A 22,289-nucleotide genomic window follows, 5' to 3' on the forward strand; every position below is an offset into this window, starting at 1 on the left:
ATAACATATTGGATTTGGAGTTCGTATTACTGGAGACCAGTATTAAAATTCTCACCTATTTCTTATTTATTGTGACAGGGCATAGGAAAATAAAAGCCCATTCCTGGGTAACGGTTAATAATTAAAAACACCCCATTTAGTCTATCTCATGGTTGGCAAAATGGTATTATGTGTTTTACTCTGTTCACTGTGAAAAATAACTGTGGCAAAATGCATTGTGAATATTAATAATGTTCATTATAGAAAGCATTTAGTCAAGATTATGTATTTATGTTATGCTATTATGTGGCCATTTAGCTTTATTTTCTGTCTCCTACAGCTGCATGGATCAACAATGCCAAAAGTAAAAATCCTCAAATGGTGGACACTGAATATGTGGATCATCAGATTATTTGTCAAAGTATGATTTATTTATCAAGCTTCAGACAAATAAAACAACATTAAAAGGTTGATTTCTTGAAACCAGTTACTCGTAAATTTTCGAATTTAAACATATAGATCTATACAGTACATTAGTGTTACATATTTGACATGTGATGAGATAGTCAGCAAAATGCAGTTAATTATTATTACTTTTTTTGTTTTGTTTTGTAATGAGCAAAAGTATTGTTAAACACATTTGGTTGCTCTAATTTTTTGTGGTACCTTCGATGTTCGCCAGGTTGTAATTGGTATTCTACAGTCACCTACCAGGGGCATTCTAATTAAATCGAATCTAATTGGGTCTCATCTAGTCTAGTTTAGTCTAATCATTAGGGGGAAATCTTCATTAAAATATACTTAGAATTAAGTAATTGTTAGTTAGTTTTCTAGTTCTCAGTGTAAACCTTCTAAATGATAAAATATTAATTTATTAATTATAGTATCTTAATTTATGAGAATCAAATGTGAATGTTGTGTTTCACATGTTAAAGAAACCTGTTTTTAACATGATAAGACGACACCAACCATCAATCAGTAGATCAACAGATATAGTTTGTATTTTTTATTTAAAACTTCATATAACCCATACAGCAAACTGTACAATTGAATTATTCACAGTGTGTTAAAAAGAAAATAATTCAATAGCTTTTCTATAGTACTTTGTTCATTTTCCCCATGTTTTACTCAGATGTCGGTTATTCTAATGTTCTTTTAACACATATAGTTACTAGGAAAACAAAATCTTTTTTTCCTTTTTTTCTTACAAAACCTTACAAAAACTATATTCATAGAAATTCTGCATGTGCACAAAGAAAACCCTGGTTGGCACCAACATATTTATCGTATTGTTTGAGAGGTTTTCTGCTAAATGAGAGAAGCTTTGCAAAACAAAAGAAAGGTATACATAAAAAGGCATACCGTCATGACCGCTGGAAAATCAAAACTCGTATCACACACTGCTAATGGAACACAGGTTATGTAGCTTACATTTTGCGTTACTTTTCTCTCACATTTCATACAATTTTTGTGTAAAATGACAGTATTATTCACATTAATTTATTAAAAAAAAGATGTATATATCCAGTAGTCAAACTGACTGAATCAGCCAAATCATAAACCCTGTGGTAATTCCAACTAATTTTTGATTATGATGACATTTTTAATTATTTTCACATATTACAGAGGTGAAATACGAGCAATCTGGAGTCTTTGAATCACCTGCATGAAAAAGCTACAGTACACACGAGGGTAGCAGTAATATAGTATAACTGCAAATCAGCCATACTGTATACCAAGTTGCAATCCAGATTTCATGAAGAGTAAGGTCCACTTATATAAGATAAACCTAGTCTAAGAGAGTGTACCCTACACTGTTGGGGAAGCTCGCTATCTCCATTTCATGTTCACCTTGTAGAAATATATTAGCCATCATAAAAGAAGATTTACATACATTTTCCCATTTGGATGATAGTAATCCAATATACCATATTATAATGCATTTCCATTAAATAAATAAACAACATTTGGGGCTGTGGAACTGGGATAAAGTGAGGGAGTAGGTTAAAGTGACCTCTCTAATGAAATAAATAGCATCTAGAACATATTTGACTGTGAACAGAATTCATTTATAACAGTATAAATTTAGCAAAATACATTTTCTCCTGCTGATCTTATCTACATACTCTACTTTGCAGAAGGGAATCAATAAACAATTATACAGTGAATCTCTACCAAACCAATGCTAAGTTTTACAGATTGGAGTTTCCTTGAATCATAGATAGTTAAGTTTTTTTTCTTTTTTGTCTCTGTATTTCAACAACGTAAACCTCACAGAGGTTTGCTGTTCGTTCAGCTCCCAGGTGACTGCAGCTCACAGACTCCTCGAATCTTCCTTCGGTGTGACACTTGCTGAAGATATACACATACTCAATGTAGGCATTAAAGTCACCACGAACACACAAAATTATCAACTGTCTTTTGTCTATTCACCACATTGTCTTTCACGTGTTGACACACAAGTATGGATTGACTCAGTCCATCAGGTAAATTGAACAGAAAAACAACTTGATAACCCCAAAATATTTCTTTTCTGCCTTAAAACCAACCCCTTCTTAGTTTTTTTTTAATGCAAAGCAACCATTTTTCTGCCAAAGAGCCTCTAGATCACATCTGAGAAACGAACTGCTCAAAAAAAAAAAGTTCAGAAGTACCTGGAACATTCAGTGGTTCTGTGGCCACACATGGACAAAGACCAGGACATAGTTTAATGAAGGTCGTGATTAAATGCACTCAAAAAATGCACTTACGTTTTAAGGTCACAGTCGCTTACCTTTTGTCTCTGTGCCTTGCAGTTCTTTACTTATCTTAGATATTAACAGAAACGCCTGATCTAATGCCTTCCAACCCAGTCAATACATGGAGGTTTTGGAAAAGTACAGTGGTACATGCTACCATTTCATTATTAGAAATCGGTTCATATAAATGCCCAATATTTCCATGATTATCCATTTGGAAATTACACAGCACCCAGGTTTGTTTCAAGAAAGACATCTGATCAAGAAAGTATTCTATTGTTTATGCAATAATTGTTTTACATTACAGTGTTGGTAATGATATTTTGAGGTGATCTGGTTTAAAAAACCAGCAAATATACAATGCCACAACTGTGCCAAATACAATTTACTTTGGATACGTACTACCCTGAATGGCTGGAAAAACCACATCAATTTGCTTTGCATTAAACACAAAAATGAGTGCCCTAAAAAACTAAGTGAACAGTAGTGGCTCTTTCTGTACATAGTTCTATTGAATGGTCAGATCTTTGGCTATCAATATTGTTACTGATTAAAATTCAATCATGTACAAAATCATTTGACTTAAAATGTACTTCAAATGAATTGAATCCCATAACAATAAGATCCAATAGTACATGGTGGAATCTCTTGTTTGTAATATAGATTTCTCCACAATCCACTTTGCATCAGTGATGGATTGCTTGTGTCTAACAATATAGTTAATTACACATCACAGTTACGACAAACTTAAATTTACTGATCCACATCTTGCTGTGGCTTTCCACCAGTAACAATACTGCAGATGCTAAATGGGTATTCCTACAGCTTGTGATTCAAAGACAACCATTCTAGCCTAGACAACATGTTTGAGGTAACATTATTTTCTGCTGTCAAAAGGCCATTCAAAAAATTAAATAAACAGGATAAAGGTAAGAATTTTTTTATGTCACAATTTTCACGTGTGGCAGAACTCATCTTCAATGAAAACTTCTCTTCTTTGTCCTCCTTGCATTGTATGTCTGTCATTTATTGCCATTCTCCACAAAACCTTTCTTCTTGTTTTAGGCCTTATTCTCACACAAAATTTCCAGTCTTTTCACTGACTGAGGATTCCTTGAAAGTTGTTTTTTCTTGTGTTTTTGTGTTGCGCACGTAAACATCAGACTTGAAACTGACTATTTGGGTATACTGTTCCACCTTTTCAGGAATTGATTTTTTTTTTTCCCACAGAAGCTCTCCAGCTATTTTTTTTACCTCTTGTAGTTGGATTTTAGTGGTGAATGTTGTCATACCTGTGTGGCTGATGCTGCCATTTTGAGATGCCCGTGTTTCGTTAGTGTCCCCATGTCACTGTGGTTAATGGAGTATCTGGTGATCCCGTCTATGCCATTGTCTCTAGTCTCTGGCACCACCCCTGACACGTTGCTCAGGAGGTTCTTGCCCTGTGGGGAACACAATGTCATGGGAATACGGGAGTCATCCCAGTGCTGCAGCTCAAGTTGTCCTTTCCTGGGAGTCGTCGGTCGTTGTAAGCGTGCATGTTGATCACTGCATCCGTCTTCACCATGACTGGAGGCTGTGGCTTGTGTTTCACCCGTCTCTCGCAGGTGAACGACAGTCTGATCTCGTCCACCATGGCACTGCACAAAGACCTCTGGGCGAAAAGGGAGGATACGGGGAGGGGAGCAAGAGGGAGAAGAGGGGAGAGGGACGGGGGGTAAATGCCTTAGCTTTAAATTGTTCTGACAGCAGAGAGTGTTGACAGTCTAAAGAACACAAAGAGGATTGGAACATTCATGCTGCGTTAATGCTGCAGTATGTATATGTGTGTGCCTGCATGTGTCACCACATGTAGCTCATTTCATTATGGCTGCTGTGTCTTAAAGTGTGAACAAGTGTGGTGCATGAGCATGCATGCATCTACTCACTTAGCATGACTCAGATTAGTGATTTACAACAGTAAAGGGTTCATGCTATTCTGACATCTCCAATGACTAATAATGGATTAATTCTCTATGCTCCAATTTGCAATTATGCCTGTTAAAATAAGTAAATGTTGTGGTGTTATGGCCAAGTACTACTGGGGATTAGCCAAAGGCATGCAAATCCTTTTATAACATGTTTGAACTAAAAGCCATGAATAGAGCACAGCTTTGGTTTAGAGGCTATGTGGAATATGTGGAAGTATAAAAATCAAGCTGAGATGAAGTGAAATTCTAGTAGAATGGAATTGAATTCATTTTAAATGAATTTTCCATGCATCCAAACAACAGAGTAAAAATCAAATTAAGAAAATATTCTTCAAATTATTTATGGGGACATATACCTGTTCATGTTCCGCAGTCTTCCTTAGCTTGTAGATGAATTCAGCGATTGCCACAAAAACAGACAGCACTAAGCCAGATGCCAGCACAATGAATATACCACCCAGGTTCTGGATACCCATGGGGCCTGTCTCACGACGCTCTTCATCCAAGCAGCTGCTCCCACTCCACCACTTCTCCTTCAGCATGTGTAGGCGCCCATCCTCCAAGATGCTTAAGATTGCTATGGTGATTTTGTCCCTGTATGGGGAGCCTGGAAGCAACATAAGGCCTATTTTATTTTGGAAGAAACGCCAGCTGGACTCTGTGATAATAGGGTTCATAAACACGTTGTCATTTACTCTCTGAACAGCAGCTAAAAAACACAATTTGTGCTGCTACTGCTTCTATAAAGCCGTACCTTACCCTCAACCTTCAAAAAAAGCAACACAGGACTTATGAAAAGGGCTTAAATTTTTTAGTACTTGCTAGTCTCAAATGTACTCTCTGGTCTTACCGAGGGGAGTGCCGATGCCGTAACCTTTGCTGTCGATAATCCCTCCCACCTGTGTCAGGTTACAGTTCCTCCTCGTGATGTAATCAATAGTGGTCGACTCCGTAATGAGGGCGTAGTCTGACTTCAGCACCCTCTGAATTCCATCCTCAATGGACTTCACCAATGATGTTCTCGGCCTGCTGCTCATAAAGGCCCACATCTTCTCAAAAGTAGAAACCCTAGATTTCTGTAGGGGATGGAACGAGCCAGTTAAAAAAGAAATGTATGCCTTTGAACCTCATTTGAACAATCTCTCTTGCTGCAGGCAAGGAAAATATAGTTAAAAAATATACAATGCTTTTACCGCAAAAAAGAAAAAAAAAAAACTTGAGCAAAATAACTTTCATATGCTTTAGCCCAAGGTGTTGAAGCAGAAAATATTGCTAAGCATGAAATCTTGCTAGTCCCTTTGTAAACTCTAAAAAATGACAGAATAACTTTGCACTTATGGTGATTTTTATGAAAGTTTGAATAGGAAATGTCAAAGATAGTACTGGTTCATTTACAGCATTTATGAATGTGGTTTCTTTGGTAAGTGACCAAATAGATTTAAATGATTACTCCTACAGATCTCCATTGTCACAGGATTAAAGAACAGTAAATTGAAGCTTTGCACACATCTATTCTCATAAGTGCTACTAAAGCAGCAATAATAGAATGCCTTGCCATTAGTCTTGCATCAGGCTATTTGGTATTTCATGCAATTTTCTATGAGGTCACATTTATGCCATGTCTAATCCTAGATAATTACTGTCTAAAGACTATAAACCATTTCAAATTGTGAAAGATGCTATTATAAGAAGCCCTCTATTATGGTTAACTCGAGTAGAAGCACAGTCCTGGCTGCTTTAAACTAAGATATGATACTGTGATATTAAAACTTAAAAATACCAATTAAGATGTGTGACAAATGTTGCTAAATTGGCATCTGACCATATGACAACTTGCAGCGTGTTACTCATATATCAAATGACTCATGATAAAGAACGCTTCCTGAGAAATCATATCTCTCTGAGAAGAGTGGAAAATGGCACCACATTCAGTATTTTTCTTTTAATCTGTCAACAATAGGTGGTAAGAGGTGTATTAGCAGGTAAAAGCTACATTCCTTGAAAGTGTTTGCTTGGGTGTGCACTTTCCGACTCTATTATGTGCACAACTCCTCCATGATTTCGTTGTATATGAAAATGTGCAATAACAAATGAAGCATCTATCTATGAGGCTCATGATGGGTTTCAGGTGATGTAACAGCCTTCTGGATGGTGAATTAATCAACATATGTAGTACAAGTTACAAATAGACGGTATTGAAAGCATGTGTGTGGAGAAAGTAAAGTTTTACATTCATCCAGTGTCTTGTGAAGCAAATCAAATCAGGATGAACCAACTACCAGTGGCGGATTTTGCCATGATCCACAATCAAAATATCAACTCCACATTAATTTTTGCGTCTATGTCATGGGAATACATCTGCCTCACAACCGGCCATCTGTTGTCTATGGGGCGGATGCCTGGAGTGGACACTTCTCGAGCTGCATCTCACAGCACATTTGACTGGATTCAAAGGCACAATCACAGACAGTTAAATATATTTTGTGACATAAACTTAGAAGCAAAAGCCTCCAGTTATAAGCACCTGCAAAACCTTTATCTATTCACTGGGTCTCATCAGTATTTATCATGCTTCTGTGCCTCATCGAGTTAACGTCATTAAGCCTGTCTGTAGGAGCAAGAGAGAGCAGAGGGCACTTGAGCTTTGGGTAATTAGACACCTGTGTGTCCTTCTATTTACGACAGGAAAATCACAACTGCAATTTATGAAAGTGCATAAAATGTTTTAAAATAACTTTCTTTTACATAGCTATTCTGAAGACCTGAAGGTTGACTGTTTTTCCTTGAAAATCTTTATTCATCATTACATTTTGGCAAAAATTATTGACTGAAAAGTGCTATGATTAGTAATTAGTAATATTTCAAAAAAAAAATAATAGGATGCATTTCAAGATATCACTGCAGTCTTCAGCATCTATGATATCAACAAAAATCCTGAACACAGTTACATAATCAAAGCTGTGCAGTCCAGCGTACACACCATTCTGCAGATTTACTGAATAAGAAAACTGGAAAACTGGAAGACAACTAGAAAATTTGGGGGAATAAAAACTAGGGCAGATTGATGCCCTTTTTTTGTTATTGAATGTCATAAAGTTATGGACTGTCTCCAATAAAATGTGCAGTGCTTTCATTTTCTTACTCTGAGAAATTGTAACTCTGTTACATGTGTTATTCAGCACCACAGAAGCAGAAGCATCTAAAGCAAAGCTTAAAATAATAAAATAGAGTCAAAAACCCTGCAGGCAAGTGCTGAAAGTTTGGAATAAAAAAAAAAAATCATCAGGCATACATCAAACAGTGTGGAGAAGCTAAAGAATTTTCCTTTGCTGTGGGAATTACGAATTAGAAACTGTGTGTGTGTGTGTGTGTGTGTGTGTGTGTGTGTGTGTGTGTGTGTGTGTGTGTGTGTGTGTGTGTGTGTGTGTGTGTGTGTGTGTGTGTGTGTGTGTGTGTGTGTGTGTGTATATATATATATGTGTGTATGTGTATGTGTGTGTATATATATATATATATGTGTGTGTGTGTATGTGTATATATATATATATGTGTGTGTGTGTGTGTGTGTGTGTGTGTATATGTACATATATGTATACCTTCAGTAATTGTTAGTAGTGACTCTATTTTTGCATTACTCAGTCATAACTACTCTGTACTGTTTGTACTTTACCTTGAAGAAAGTCATAGTTGCACCATCTTTAACCACACCGTACTCAATCTTGGTCTGCTTGGCAATGTCATCAGCTGAGTCCACAGGGGAGTCCATTCTTTCCACAGTGAGGAAAGCTGCTAAATTAGCTGTATAGGATGATATGATGATGAGTGTGAAGAACCACCAGATCCCGCCAATTATTCTGGTCGACAGGGCTTTGGGCATCAATTCTGAGCCTGTATGCAACACAGAGTGAGAGTGTATTAAGCAACTGACTGAAATGTAACTGAAATAAACATATGCAGTAACACGATCACTAGCATTTTGTTAATTAGCTTGCAAATGTTTTGGCAGCGCCGCTGGTGTTGATCGAGGTAGTGTCAGTGATAAAACAGGTATTGAAGCCGGCTTGGCAGATAAGTCAAACTCTTAATAGTTCAGAAACAGTAGATCGGAGCAGTGAAACTGTATGTTGCCCAGGCTTTTATATTAGCTACAAGTGCTTTTTTGCAGCTCGTGTAAACCTTAAGATTCTATAGGACAACTTCCACTGTGCATTCTGACAAGCTATTCAACCATAATTAACAAAACATTCATAAAAGTATAGCAAAATTATATAAAAACTTTGTCATATTCTGTATTGTCAGTGCAACATGGAAAATATTTTTCCTATACAATTGTAACTCTGTCTCAGAAGAGATGATTCATACTCTTCTGTCCAGTATCTGTTCGCCACTGTAATCACACTTAACAGCTTTCTATTGCTAAAGCACTGCCAGCATTCAGTTACCGTTTTAGATTTATCTACTGAGGATCACTGGCGATTGTGGTCAGTCATAGTCTGTTGCTGAATTTGTTGTCTGAAATGAGTTTTGGTGAACCAGCTGCCAAACGAGTTCATTTGTTGAAATTATATAAGATATGAAATCTTGGGGGAAAAAGGTCTTTTTATAATTCAAGAAATGAAAAACGTGTTCATATCACGTCGAATCATATCTCATCAGGTCGACTGCATGTACACATTTGCAAACACATCATCACAGCATGTATAACAAATGGATAAAGGCAAATCAAGATATGGTATCTGGCCCGACTGACAGTACATCTCTGCATCAGCCTTGACTTTGAGTGGTCCTCTGCTTAATAATACTATGTTTACAATGGCTCACTGACTGATGTTAAAGTTACTTTATATCTCATCTCTGACAACCTTTAAAATACCCTTGTGCTTCATGCACTCTGTTACTTTACTGAGAAGATTTATGAGGGCAATTCTGAAGAGTAACAAGCCCACAGAAGGGGAGCAGTGTGGTCAGCTCTTTAACCTCCTCTACCAAATTTGATTGGATTTGTCCTTTGTGGTTTGACAAAGACTCTACATGGTTACAAACAAGGGAAGACAGTAGCATCCCTTAATTCACTATGACTTCAGAGAGGGAAGATCCAGATGCACTCTCTGGTTGCAGAGTGAGTGAAGCAACGGGTAACTAAATTGAATTCCACACTATAAAGCGTTGTTGTCAGCAGGGAACAGTATATGGCGCAGCATCACAACAGTCTAAATAAATACAAAAAGCAGATCAGTCAAATGGTGCCAGGGAAATAAAATGGTGTCAACATACCATACAGTTCTTTGAGGAAGGACTTGTCTCTTGTAAAGCAAGGTAGTACAAATATCCCTTCAAGAGAAGACAGTACTGATACGCTTAGTAACCAGAACATTGCATCTATCTCACTAAATGCTGCACTGCCCATGCAGAAGTAAATGTTGCTGTGGGATTTATGTCAGGATGCAACTTACATTTTTAGTTTTGCTATCAGATTCAGGAATCCACGTGCAATTTTAAAAAGTCACAGGAGATAATGCAACATCAGGAGGAACTGTTAAATGTCCACAAGACTTGGAAAAGATGCTCTATGCATATACAATCAACATAGAAGCTAGCTACTTCCCCCTGCTTTTAGTCTTTATACAGGCTACTATGAAATATTTACCATTCACCACATTGCTCAGAAAAAAAAACATTTAGCTGCATTAAACATCTACTGTATCTTTTATTGACACACATTTGGCAGTTCAAAAAACCTAAGAAACAGCGAATGTTAGATACATTAGATAGTGTTTGCTGCTGATACACTCGACGTAGCTCCTTGTCATTTTGACCATGAAAGGTGACACTACTCTTTTCTGCCCATTTTATCTTTTAATTGAGAAATGCTCATTACAGTTCAACAATAGCAAACATCAAATATCACATCAAAACAAAGCAGAAAGACAGCAGCACAACTGTACCTTCTCTCCGTACAACGTAAGACACTCAGCTCACCATCTGGTCTTACAACAATTGCATGAAGGACTTATAGAATGCAAAAACATCTATCTCCAAGCTACCTGATATTGAGAAAGAAATTAATCTGTTTATGGGAGAGATGTTTCTACTGCCTCAGCGCATAGGCTACACAATCTAACATAGTGGATCCAAGACGGAGAGGAAAAAAGGTACTTTCTGAATTTCAGCACCATGGAGAGAGCCATGAGTTTATCAGTACACAGTACTATTAAGCTGGTATTATATCAGAGCCACGGTCGAGCCCATAGATTCTAACTCCTAACCTCAGTTAGGTAAAGGATTAGTGAGTCAGACACTGGATATTCAATGAAACACCTCTGCCTCTTTTCTCTCACTGTTAATGGGTATGGACCCCCCATCCCACCCTCAGATTGCCAATAGCTTTAATAATAAATTTTCCATTGCCTCAAAAGTAGTGTCATATCTTAGTGATATTAAAAAGTACGACTCTGTTGACTTCTGTGAAAACTGTACGGCTGACTTTTTACCTACTGTTAGATTATTCATCTCTTGCAGCACTATGATTTTAATATAACAAGGTGAACATGGAGTTTTGAGGTGTTCTATTTCTAGCTTGTCTGTAATGCATGCATATTCTTAGTTAACCAGAAGCAAAGGAAACTGGTAGTGAGTTAATAATAGATACACTACAATTGCAGCCACTACTAACACCTCAGTTTACACTAATTAGGCGGAGATCATAAAGAAGACAGTCTGACACCGCCATTATCCTTTGAATAAATGAACACTGTTTTGCATCTAATGATGGGTTTTAAATTGTCATCCTGGAAAAAAAAAAAAAAATCTTTTCTCTGTGGATTCAGCAGTGCATCATGCTAAACATGGTGCACCGGTTTTCTGTAATGTTATTCCCCACAAGCAGTGCCTCACCTCAACACAAGAGAACAACTCCTTCCCATGAGAATGATTACCTGCACTTAGCATTCTCTTCTGTGGAGTCATAATGCAAAGACTCTTTTAGCGTTTGAGGCTTTTTGCTAGTTGTTAATTGATTTAAAAGAATGGCACTTGAGAATGGAAATGTTTATTCTACTGCAGGTAAATAGTGAGTAATTCTTGATCGGAACCTCACAAAGATGCAAAGACATGACAGCAATTTCTTAAGTAGAGACAAAATGCCAGCACATATTAATTCCACTTAAAGAACCAAATAAAGAGTGTTTAGTCTTAAAACCATGGGTAATATTCTATTTTGCAGAAAATACTATATTATTGAGAAAAATGTATTTCAGTAAATGAAGGAATTATGTCTGAGAATGAGAGAGCTGGGAATAATTTGACTCTAAATCAAATATACTTTCAAAAAAAAATTCATATGTGGAAACCAATTTACGGGAGATAATCAGACATATGTTTGTTGTGAGCAAAAGCCTACTGAGACCCCCATGAAGGCATCTGAAGTACAGAAAGTGTTTGCTTTTGCACCTCCTCATATTTTGTTCTTTGTGTTGTCTATGACACCTCCCTCCCACAGACAAGCTGGTAGATTTTTTTTTTTTTTTGGATCTCCTCAAACACGTCCATTTGCATTTTAAACATGTCAAGGAAATGGCTTCCGTCTCAGCTGCTGTCACTGTGTTTGGCAGACAAGCAAGGGATGTCTGTTTATGTGACACCGAGAAAATATACCTCGCTGCAGATACCGCCGTGCAGCATGTGTTACAAGGTACTGTAGCTCAAACTGGTGTCGAAGAAAGCCAGAATCAATCTGTGTTGGTTTTAACCTCACATACATCGTATGTTGATTGTCAACATATTTTGATAATACTTCATTTAAAATATCCTGTTATTCAACATAAAAAATATGCACCATGGGCTCATAGTCATAATACAGATAAGTCTGCTAGAGAACAAAAAAAAGCACACCTGAACATCACGTTAACTTCAATATTACAATGTGAAAATTTGTATTCGGGGAGGTATGAATAAGAGCTGATTTGCAGCAGCAGCTTCAGTCAGCTGAGGAAATAGGAGAAACACTGGAGCTCAGGCATTTACAGGCAGCAGTGTGTGCCACGGTATGAATTATAATGGAAAATTCTCCCCTGTTTAGTTTAATAATATAGGCTACTAACTAGCTCATTTTGTTTTGATTCTCTCTCTTCTCTCCCTTCTAGCACACTGGTGCTACACTCAGAGCTCTCTGCCTGCACCCACAAATTGGCAGAGCTGCTATGCAGTTTCACAAGAGTGCTGCCAAGTTTCTGTGCTTAATGAATTGCAGAATGTGTTTGCTATCCTTACGGGCAAAGATCCACTGCCGAGTCTCACTAAGCCTCCTTGATTTGTCTTGTTACATTGAGGTTAAACATTCTGTTATTTGGGTCTTTTCTCCACAGTTGACTTCATTATGTTATTTCTGGGCCTTCATTTGCTTACCTATTCCTTTAAGGGACACCTAGCAAGTGAAAAGCCATTGATATCTCTTTGGTTTTTCAGTCAAAATCCTGAAATCTGCAGCACAAAGCTAAGTAATTCATGCTGGTTTCTTGTGCTTAAGGAACAAAGTGCTGTTTTTTTTTGTCTTCTGACACTATAAATATATGACACCTGGTTTCGACATTATACAACGTCAAAAGCAAGATCACAGTGACATTAGCTGCTGAGCTACTTGTTGGACAGTTATGAGTGAGACATATGGATTCTCTACTCCGGGTCACTCTCAGTGCAAGTCATGCAGTGCTGAAAACATCACACCAGGCAGTTTGAGCATGGCTGACAGCTGGCATTTGTCAGACATGTTCCTCAACTTGCCCTTTTCGTCCCAACACTCACAAAAGCTCTTGAGCAGGGCCAGTGACTGTGTTACGGGGAAAGGAATGCAACGCTGTTTTCCATCTTTACCCGCCAATCTCTGACAAGAGCCTGGCACCTACACTTCCCTTTTTAAACAGCAGGTAGGTGACAACAGCCTTCCTTTGTCATGTAAGACTGAGCTCTGCAGTTGTCCCTGACAGGTAAATGTCTTATGAAACAGTCACGGAATGGAAATCATGGAGCTTGTCAGTTAAAGAGGTAGAAAGGAGCTAGCAGCGAAGAGGAAAAGAGGGGATGGGGGTAGGGGTGATGTTATTGTTTTTGACAGGGAACAGGGTGTGTGCGCCTCCATACCTTGTTGCATTAAGGAACCAACTCCAAACCAGAAGCTGTTGAGGAGGGTGAAGTTGTTCTCCACCACATCTGATCCGGGATTACAAGGATGGGCGTCGTACCATTCGTACGGGCTGAACCTGGGATCAGGAGAGGAAGTTGAGAAGGTGTTTTTAAATCTCTCCCGGTTATGAGATCTGAGAAAATGCAGGAATGATCTTTTCCTTATCCGGCTTGAGCAACACTCCTCCAAGAAGTATTTCATAAACTGAATCGCATTAGCTTGAGAGCTATTCTGAGAAGTGCAACCATTTTAGAGCTCCATTCTTGGTGTGGAATAACAAAACTATTGACGACTGCATTAGGACAGTAGCTCTACAGGCAGTACTTAAAGCAGCCTTAACTGATTTTCTGGCCACTCTGGTAGCAGAATAAGCTCTGAACATCACCACTGATGATTCTTTATCTGACATTTTGCATGACAGAATTTTACATTTACAGTTTACAGTTCTAGTTTTTGCTGAGAACAGATGCCAGTGGCTATAAGTAAGAGTGACAAACAGGAAAAGTAAACTCAAACATTAAACCTGTCGGCACTAAAACTAAAACAATGAGTTGAAAAAACACCTAAAGGTTCAGAAGATCTTGACGTCGAAGGGTTGTTTGAATTATTCATTTATTTATGTTTGTGCGTTCATTACCATCCGTGACAGCTTTTGACATTACACAGGGCCCTTTGATCAGCTGTTCACACAAAACACATTAAATAGTGCAACATGAGGGGAATAATGTGGCCACCCATCCATGAATTTAGTTTACATGCAGTAGTTTTGGTTATAGAAGTATAAAAACTTTGTCAATCTACTATCAAATATCACGTCAAAACATTTTTAAATCAACTGGTCCTGGTTTTTAAGCCATACCTTTTGAAAATCATCTTATATTTTGCCAACGTGCTTTGTAGTTAAAGGTGACCAATGAGGCACAAAAAATCTAATTTTTCAGAGGGTACAAAATGTCATGTTTGAGAACAGGAGGAATAAAGACTCCTCTTAAAGTCACATGAAACAATAAAGCAAGCATCCCTCCATTTCTCCTCTAGTCAGTGTGACATCTGCTGAAATTGCTGTACACCTTCATAGCACAAAGTCATTTTCACAGACAGATACTGAAGATAAAACATGCTAAATGTCACCACTTTCTTCTTTCAAAATGTATTTATAATATGTGAACAAGTCTTCTTCGGGCCTTTTATTCTGGTGTTCTAACTGTATGTTTTAGTCTCCAGGTATACCGTATTTCAAGAAAAAGCTACTAATTTCCTTGAAATATGGCATATCTGTTACTTTAATTAGATATCGACATAACTTAGAATACACATCCACTGGAACCTTTGGTGAATTCTCTGGTGCATATTTTTCATCCTGATGAATATACTGTGAATAATCTAGAGAGATTTAATTAATTGAAATTGATATTGTTCAAAAGATCAATCAACTAATGACATGCTGTAGAAATATCTTCTAATATGTCTGCAGTCTGCTTCAATCAGACACGGAACAGGACAGATGGTTAATCATGAAACAGTCGGTGGAGTCTTTTCCAGACATTGTTCAAATGTTTCTCATCTTAGTAATGCACCCAGACATCTGAACTGATGGACATTGTTATTTTTGCCCAGCGTTGAAGAGTTTTTTTCTTGTGGACTTAAATTGTTGCTGTCAAATATACTCATGAGTGTTTCCATCTGAGAGTGTTTCTATTAACATTCCTAATCCATCTGCCCCTTAATAACATTTGCAGACATCAGAGAGGCCATGGTCAGCTGTTGTACAAATGTGGCACTCCCAAACATTTTAATGAATCTCTTCAGTGTCATTTGTTTTACGTTAATGCCAAGTTGAAAGCCGTGGTTGTATAATATGTCACAGTGGAGAAGCACAGAAAATAGGAGAGGCTACGTAGCCAAAATACACAGGAGCAAGACTTAAACAGGACACACAGATGACAGGGGAAAAGGCAAAGTCTTTTTTCATTATTCTGAGTGCAATTTCTACATGGCGCTGATTCAATACTGCTGGTTTCACTGGTAATTTCTAAAGAGGTTGTGCCGTCAAGCAGAGCCATATGCTTGCTGCAGACCACGTGCTTCCAACACCACAGCCTGCACATAGGGATGTGATCTGGAAACAGCTTGGCATCCAAACACACAGCATAAAGCAAAGGTTTCATTTTGGATTTACAAACACAATACTGAATTTGCACTTACTCCTCTGTGCTTTCACAACATTTACTACCCGCTGAGTTTCAATGTTGTCAGTTGTTATATTACATTTATTTACACACTTAAATAAACACTCTAATAATAATTTACATGTGAGTTATTTCAGTTTGAAATGTTGAAGAACAGGTCTGCTTATATTCAGTGTCAATATTTAGATTACAGAGAAGCAAAGCTTACCCAAGGACACGTGTCATACAATCAGCTATAAATTAAGTTGAGGAAATGCAGATTACAACGGGTTTCCAATTAGCAGTAACTAGTTGAGCTCAGTCATTTCAGAAAAAATAAAATTGGAATTTGTTTTACAGCTTTTGCTGTGATGTAAAGCATGTGCTTTACCCTGCAAGATACCAGCAAAAGCATGGCTGTCACACAAGGAAGATGGCATGAATTTATGAAAGCAAATCGAATATTCTAAATTGCAGCTTGTGCAATTTGCTAATTGCATTATTTCCATTTCGTTTCGAAAGCAATTAATTGCTCAGTCCTATAACTAAACAAAAAAAAAAACGCAATAATTTGGATCCAAAAACTTTTTCATGTAATTGAACTCAAAAAAGAGCAGCACACTAACCCACATTCCCATTTGTGGTTTTGAAATTTAAAGTTACTACATATTTAGGCTAGTGATATTTTATATTTTTGTTATTGACTATTCTCACAAAAAGATCAAGCCCTAGAACACATCTCTCTGAAATATTTTCAACTTCTCCAGCAATGAATGTGGCTCTCAAACGAAGCCACATTCATTGTTCCTACTAAAAACTGAAATATTTAAAAACAGGTCTCAATCAATGCATAGTTTATTGAAATATACTAAATATTTTACTAAACAGGAAGGCATTAAACTTCAAATTTAAACATTTAAACCGATGAACTCAAAAAAACTATAGTTCCCATGTTTATGGCAATCAAAGAGCATGTCATGCAGTGTAACAATCTCTCTCTCTCTCTATATATATATATATATATATATATATATATATGCACACACACACACACTGTATATCTTTATGTAGAAACAGTTGCTCAGCTGTGCCTGTATATGGTCAAAGGGTCTCTGCATTATTATGTGAGATTTCTATGAGAGACTGCTATCATTGCACACTTATCAGAGCATAAATGCTCATCCAAGGTAGAATCATTCATGCTTTTCAAAGTCCAAGGCAAAGAGTTCTCTGCCTGATACTGCTCATAGTATGGTGACACCCCTGTCCACTATTTAAAATGACCGTTTTTGCTTGATGTGTTGTCTATTTTTTTATAGGCGATGTACTTATAGGGATGCAACCTTTCAGCTATCTAGGCCAGCCTCCAAAAGACTAATGCAACAATTTAAGATGATTTTGTACTCATGTGAAGCCACTCCAGAATTTGTTTGGTCTCACAACAACGAATTAGGATAGAGGAGTGCAGCTGTTTGCTCTCCAGCCCGAGAACTCCTTTCAACGGCCGCTTTTCTAGAACTTCCTCGAGCACCACTTTGCATGCGAAGCAGCAGGAAATACAGACAATGATACTAAAAGATCGCATTCATGACCAAAAAAAAAAAAAAAAAAAACCTCCAAATTACAAGTAAGATACTATTCACCCAATCAAACAGCTAATCTCCTTCCATAATAATAGTGACTGACTTATTAAAGCCAAGAATTCCATTATTTATAATATATGTGAATGCTGATGATCAACTATAAATAGCTTCTGCAATTTTCAATTTTAATTTCACATCAGGTGTGCATATTTTTTTGTACTACTGAACATGATAACTAGATGAGTTATTCTTTTTTTTTTTTACTTGAGCATAATTTTCTCTATTTAAAAAGTCATCTAAAGCTGAATTACCAATCCCAAAGACAAGACACAGGAAACAAGAAATTGCACATTTGACAAGACATTGCAACTCAAATGGAGGTTTTGTATATTCCTCCTCCCACTGCTGGGCTGCACAGAGCCCATGCCGGCATAACTGCCTTGATCACTACCTACAGCTAACGCAGTAGGATGAACTCGCTTGTGAACTCGAACCTCAGCCTGTAATGATAACAGAGTAAATTACTATGTCTGTTGAAGGACTGATAGGACAAATACCAAGTAACTTCTGCACTTACCTGGCAATGACAAAAAGGACACAGCTAACACCTAGGTAGGCCAGCAGGATGTAGACCCAGATATCAGGAGTCATGGGGTTCAGGAATGAGAAGAAGCCATTGTTGGTAGCGTTGGGTTTGCGATACAAGATGCTGATGCCCATGCTCATGAAGGGCTTGGAGAAGTCGATGACCTTTTCACGCATGTAGGTGATGGTGAGAGGAGCTACTGCCAAGTCTGCTCTCTGTAGTGGGCAAAAAAAAAAAACAACAAAAAAAAAAACACAACATAGTAAATGATAATTTAGTCTAATTTCTATTTTGATATTGCCAAAATTTTAATCAAGCCAACAATGTAGCTGTTGTGGTAGCAATGTTATTATCTCAACAACATTCAAATGTAGTGCCATGTAATGTGGTGCTAAAGTTAACAGTTGAAAGTAGCATGTGATCCCTTTTCTGTTCCTCCAGCACTACCATGAAGTTAACATTATTTGTTTTACAGAAAATGCCTATAATACAATGATTACCATTAAAACTGATAAACTAATAGATTCAACTGTCACTATTATTATTTAAAGTGTGGAATAGGGATTGCCTGATATGGGCTTCCTGTCGCCGACACCAATGATTATCGGTGCTTGAGAAAGGTAACAAATTTTGAGCTGATATACATTACATGCAATGATTGAACAGCATGTAATAGCAGGGAACCTGTCATTTATAATTAGACTCTTCGCAATAAGGGTGACCATAACTGAATATGTAAAATAGAAATAGGAGTCATTAAATTAAGACGCTCTCCTCTGTTTATGTGCAGTCGACTGAGATTGATCAGTTTGTCTCCTGCAGTCATGTCTGCTGTTCTGTTTTCTTAATATTTCACTGTCCTTCCTTAAGCATTATTCATTTTTTTTCTCACATTTTGTTTCAGGGTAATTTGTGGTTGCCTTCTTACATAGCCGCTATCAGTTAGCTTAGCCTCTACACTGTGAGAGTAGCTAAATTTCCTGGTTTGAGGCAACTGCTTGTGTTACTTGTTCAGTTTTCGCAGTGTCTGCTTGAGAGACATTTCTGACATAACAGAGTGACTACAGACAGAGAAAGGAGGCTGCATCACACCTGAAGTAGCACATCTGATTTATCAATAATCAGCAAATAAAAATAACAACTTCGATAATTGGCAAAATATCTAAGCAAACAATCAGTCAGGCCAATAATCTATCCCTAGTATGGAAATATACAATAATATATCTCTGAGACATTCTCATCCAAAATGATGATGTGAATGTGAAATTTTTCTGTTCTTCAGTGATGCCTTTTGGGAAAAAGTACAGACATTGCTTTAATGTACTAGATGAGTTCCCATTTATAAAGCCATTTGTGTCACTACAATGACATATGACACCATATAGCAACACAGCTGAGCATGACAGCAGAAGTTGCAGTCACCTATTATATTTATGTATGACTACATATTCAGAAGGTTACCATTTATATTGGCGGCCTCAGCAGCTCCCCTGCACCACGGCTGGACAGGAGGTTAATGAAACCAGCTGCTTGGTTCACGCTCCAATACCTCTTTTCTTTAAGAGACGACACAACTCACAAAGGGGGGCTTTCTTTACATCCTACATACTGAGCAATGGGAGAGGAACAGGGCTTGTTCATACAGAACTACATCGTACAGCATTTTCACAGAGTAAAATAAGTTCTCATGTTTGTTTTGGAACTTTATGCAAAACCACTAGACCTACAGGAATTTAATTTGCATAAACACACAGCACCCTAATAAAATGAAAAGAAAGGGAGCTGAATGATGCACCCATGCCCTGCTCTCTCTCTCTTGTGAACTGATGTATTCTATAGCATTTTCTATGATCTGTTGTTGTTGTGTTTACATCTTAAAGTGTACTTTTTAAATTCCAGATTCCCTTCTACAGACCCTCTGGCAATTCTCAACATGAATTCAACTTTTTCAGTCTCAGACAGTTCTTCCCTCTGATTCATTTGATAACTACCACATATCCAGTAAACAAAGTTCTGAAAGAAAACACTTCCACTTTGCGTGTGGCGCCACAGAATACGTGCTCCTGTGGTCCACGCCATGGTAGTTAAATATACAGTGGCCTTTCAAGAGGTAGAAAGATGGGAAAAACAGTGAACCCCGGTGTGTCTGCTGTCTCTCTTGAACTATTCAAATTTGTTGGACACATACTGCTCCCCCCGTTCTCTGCTGCCTACTGCAGCTTTGAAACCAACCTGCCACTCAGCCGTAAGATCGACCAGCATGCATTCCAGGGATCCCTATGGTGGGCTAATATACATGCCGCATGTCCTTGTTCTGCTTTTCTGCTTAGGCCCACAAACTGGGCACAAGCAAGATAACCTGATAGTGTCCCGCTATGTGCAGCATGGCTTGGTGTTATCTTGGTTTGCAGATGGTGGGCTTAGTGGTGTTCTCCCTCCGGACCTCGTCACCTGACAACAGCCTCGAGGATTAATGAAGTTACTAATATGATCTACATATTTTCAATCTACTGACTATACACTGAGCATAATGCATTGTTAATCTGAGCTATATTTTCTTCTTTGTTTTTGTAAAGTGAATAAAAAGCAGGTTTTACTTGAAACATATATACATCTTATAGCATATTCTGATATAAGGATTGCATTGCACTTATATTGTACAGTACATATAGTGTTGCCATGTTTATCTTTCTGTTCTTTTTCTAAACATTTAGAGCAGATGGAAATTCTCATTTTTCTTCAGAATGCGTTTCAGGTGTTAAGAAGCACTTTGCTGAACGATGCAATGTTCACCACAGATAAGAGACAACAATTTTTGCTTTAGGGGTGCTGAGGGAATTTAAAATTGTCTGATTGGCCAATGGTACATGCATTTACAGCAAGCCTTGGTGGAGGATAAATGCACATGGTGACATTAATGTGCAGATAACACATAACAGCATAGATACTATGGACCCTCGTATAACGTAGTGTCATATCAAAATTTTGTAAATGGCAATTATGAAGTATATAGTGTGTTATCAACAATTAGTTGCTTTGTGTAAGCTGTAGATTCCCATTGTATTGTGGCCAGTAACTGATTTACTCAAAGGCAATTTGTAGGACAGACATGTTCTAACTGTTCTGACGTGTGAACGTTTGTCCTTGCAGCTATGGGTCAGTCAGTCAGTCACACTCACTACCAAGGCATCCTCCTGTGTCAGATATACATCAGAATCACACTTGTTCATCCACTTGTAAGCATATGCTGCACGCAATTAACAAATAATGTTTAAATGATGGGCTGCACAGTGGCTAGCACTTTCGCCTGGCAGCTAGAAGATACCTGGTTCACGTCCCAGATTCTTTCTGCATGGAGTTTGCATGTTCTCCCTGTGCATGCGTGGGTTTTCTCCGGGTACTCCGGCTTCCTCCCACAGTCCAAATAAATGCTGAGGTTAACTGGTAACTCTAAATTGTCTGTAGGTGTGAATGTGAGTGTGATTGTTTGTCTCTGTGTAGCCCTGTGACAGACTGGTGACCTGTCCAGTGTGTCCCCTGCCTTCACCCAAATCAACTGGGATAGACTCCAGTCCTCCTGCAACCCTAATGAGGATTAAGGGGTGTATAGATAACGGAGGGATGGATGTTTAAATGATCATGAAAATGCAAAATCTGTGTGTTACAACTGGAGTAACAACTTCTTTCGGACATAAATCTTACCCACTATCTATCTATGTAGACAAAGGGGATGTGGGTTGACTATAACCTTCCAGTGTTTCTGTCGAAGCAAAGATTAATTGGCATGACAGAAACAAATTATGTGTTAAGGACGCCATTAACATTTGCATCACAGCATGATTAAAATGATCATCTATTGTGACTAAATCAAGTTTAACAAGGCCTGTTGCATCATTTAGCACCTTCCAAACAATGCCCTTTGGCACCGCAATGAGCTTTGTGACTACTCACTTGCACAATGCTAAATCATTGCACTTGGCAACATTGTGCTTTCTCATTCAGAAGCTTCACTTACATGAAGAGTAAATTACATAATACAATGATTTCTATAGTTAAACATAAAAAAGTCAAATGTTCACATGTACAT

General features: G+C 37.8%; 1 protein-coding gene across 1 annotated transcript in view; it reads right to left on the bottom strand.

The window, feature by feature from the left end:
• Positions 1–970: 970 nt before the first annotated feature.
• grik3 (glutamate ionotropic receptor kainate type subunit 3) overlaps positions 971–22,289 on the bottom strand; it is a 95,744-nt gene continuing 74,425 nt past the window's right edge. Inside the window, exons 11-16 of the mRNA XM_035950820.2 lie at positions 18,194–18,417; positions 13,823–13,941; positions 8,358–8,575; positions 5,538–5,763; positions 5,044–5,294; positions 971–4,369 (exon numbers count right to left, since the gene is read on the bottom strand). Coding sequence (XP_035806713.2) covers positions 4,004–4,369; positions 5,044–5,294; positions 5,538–5,763; positions 8,358–8,575; positions 13,823–13,941; positions 18,194–18,417 — 1,404 coding nt within the window. The 3' untranslated portion in view covers positions 971–4,003. The remainder of the gene's footprint in view (positions 4,370–5,043; positions 5,295–5,537; positions 5,764–8,357; positions 8,576–13,822; positions 13,942–18,193; positions 18,418–22,289) is intronic.

The sequence above is a fragment of the Amphiprion ocellaris genome, chromosome 9, assembly GCF_022539595.1.
Source record: "Amphiprion ocellaris isolate individual 3 ecotype Okinawa chromosome 9, ASM2253959v1, whole genome shotgun sequence".
NCBI lineage: Eukaryota > Metazoa > Chordata > Actinopteri > Pomacentridae > Amphiprion > Amphiprion ocellaris.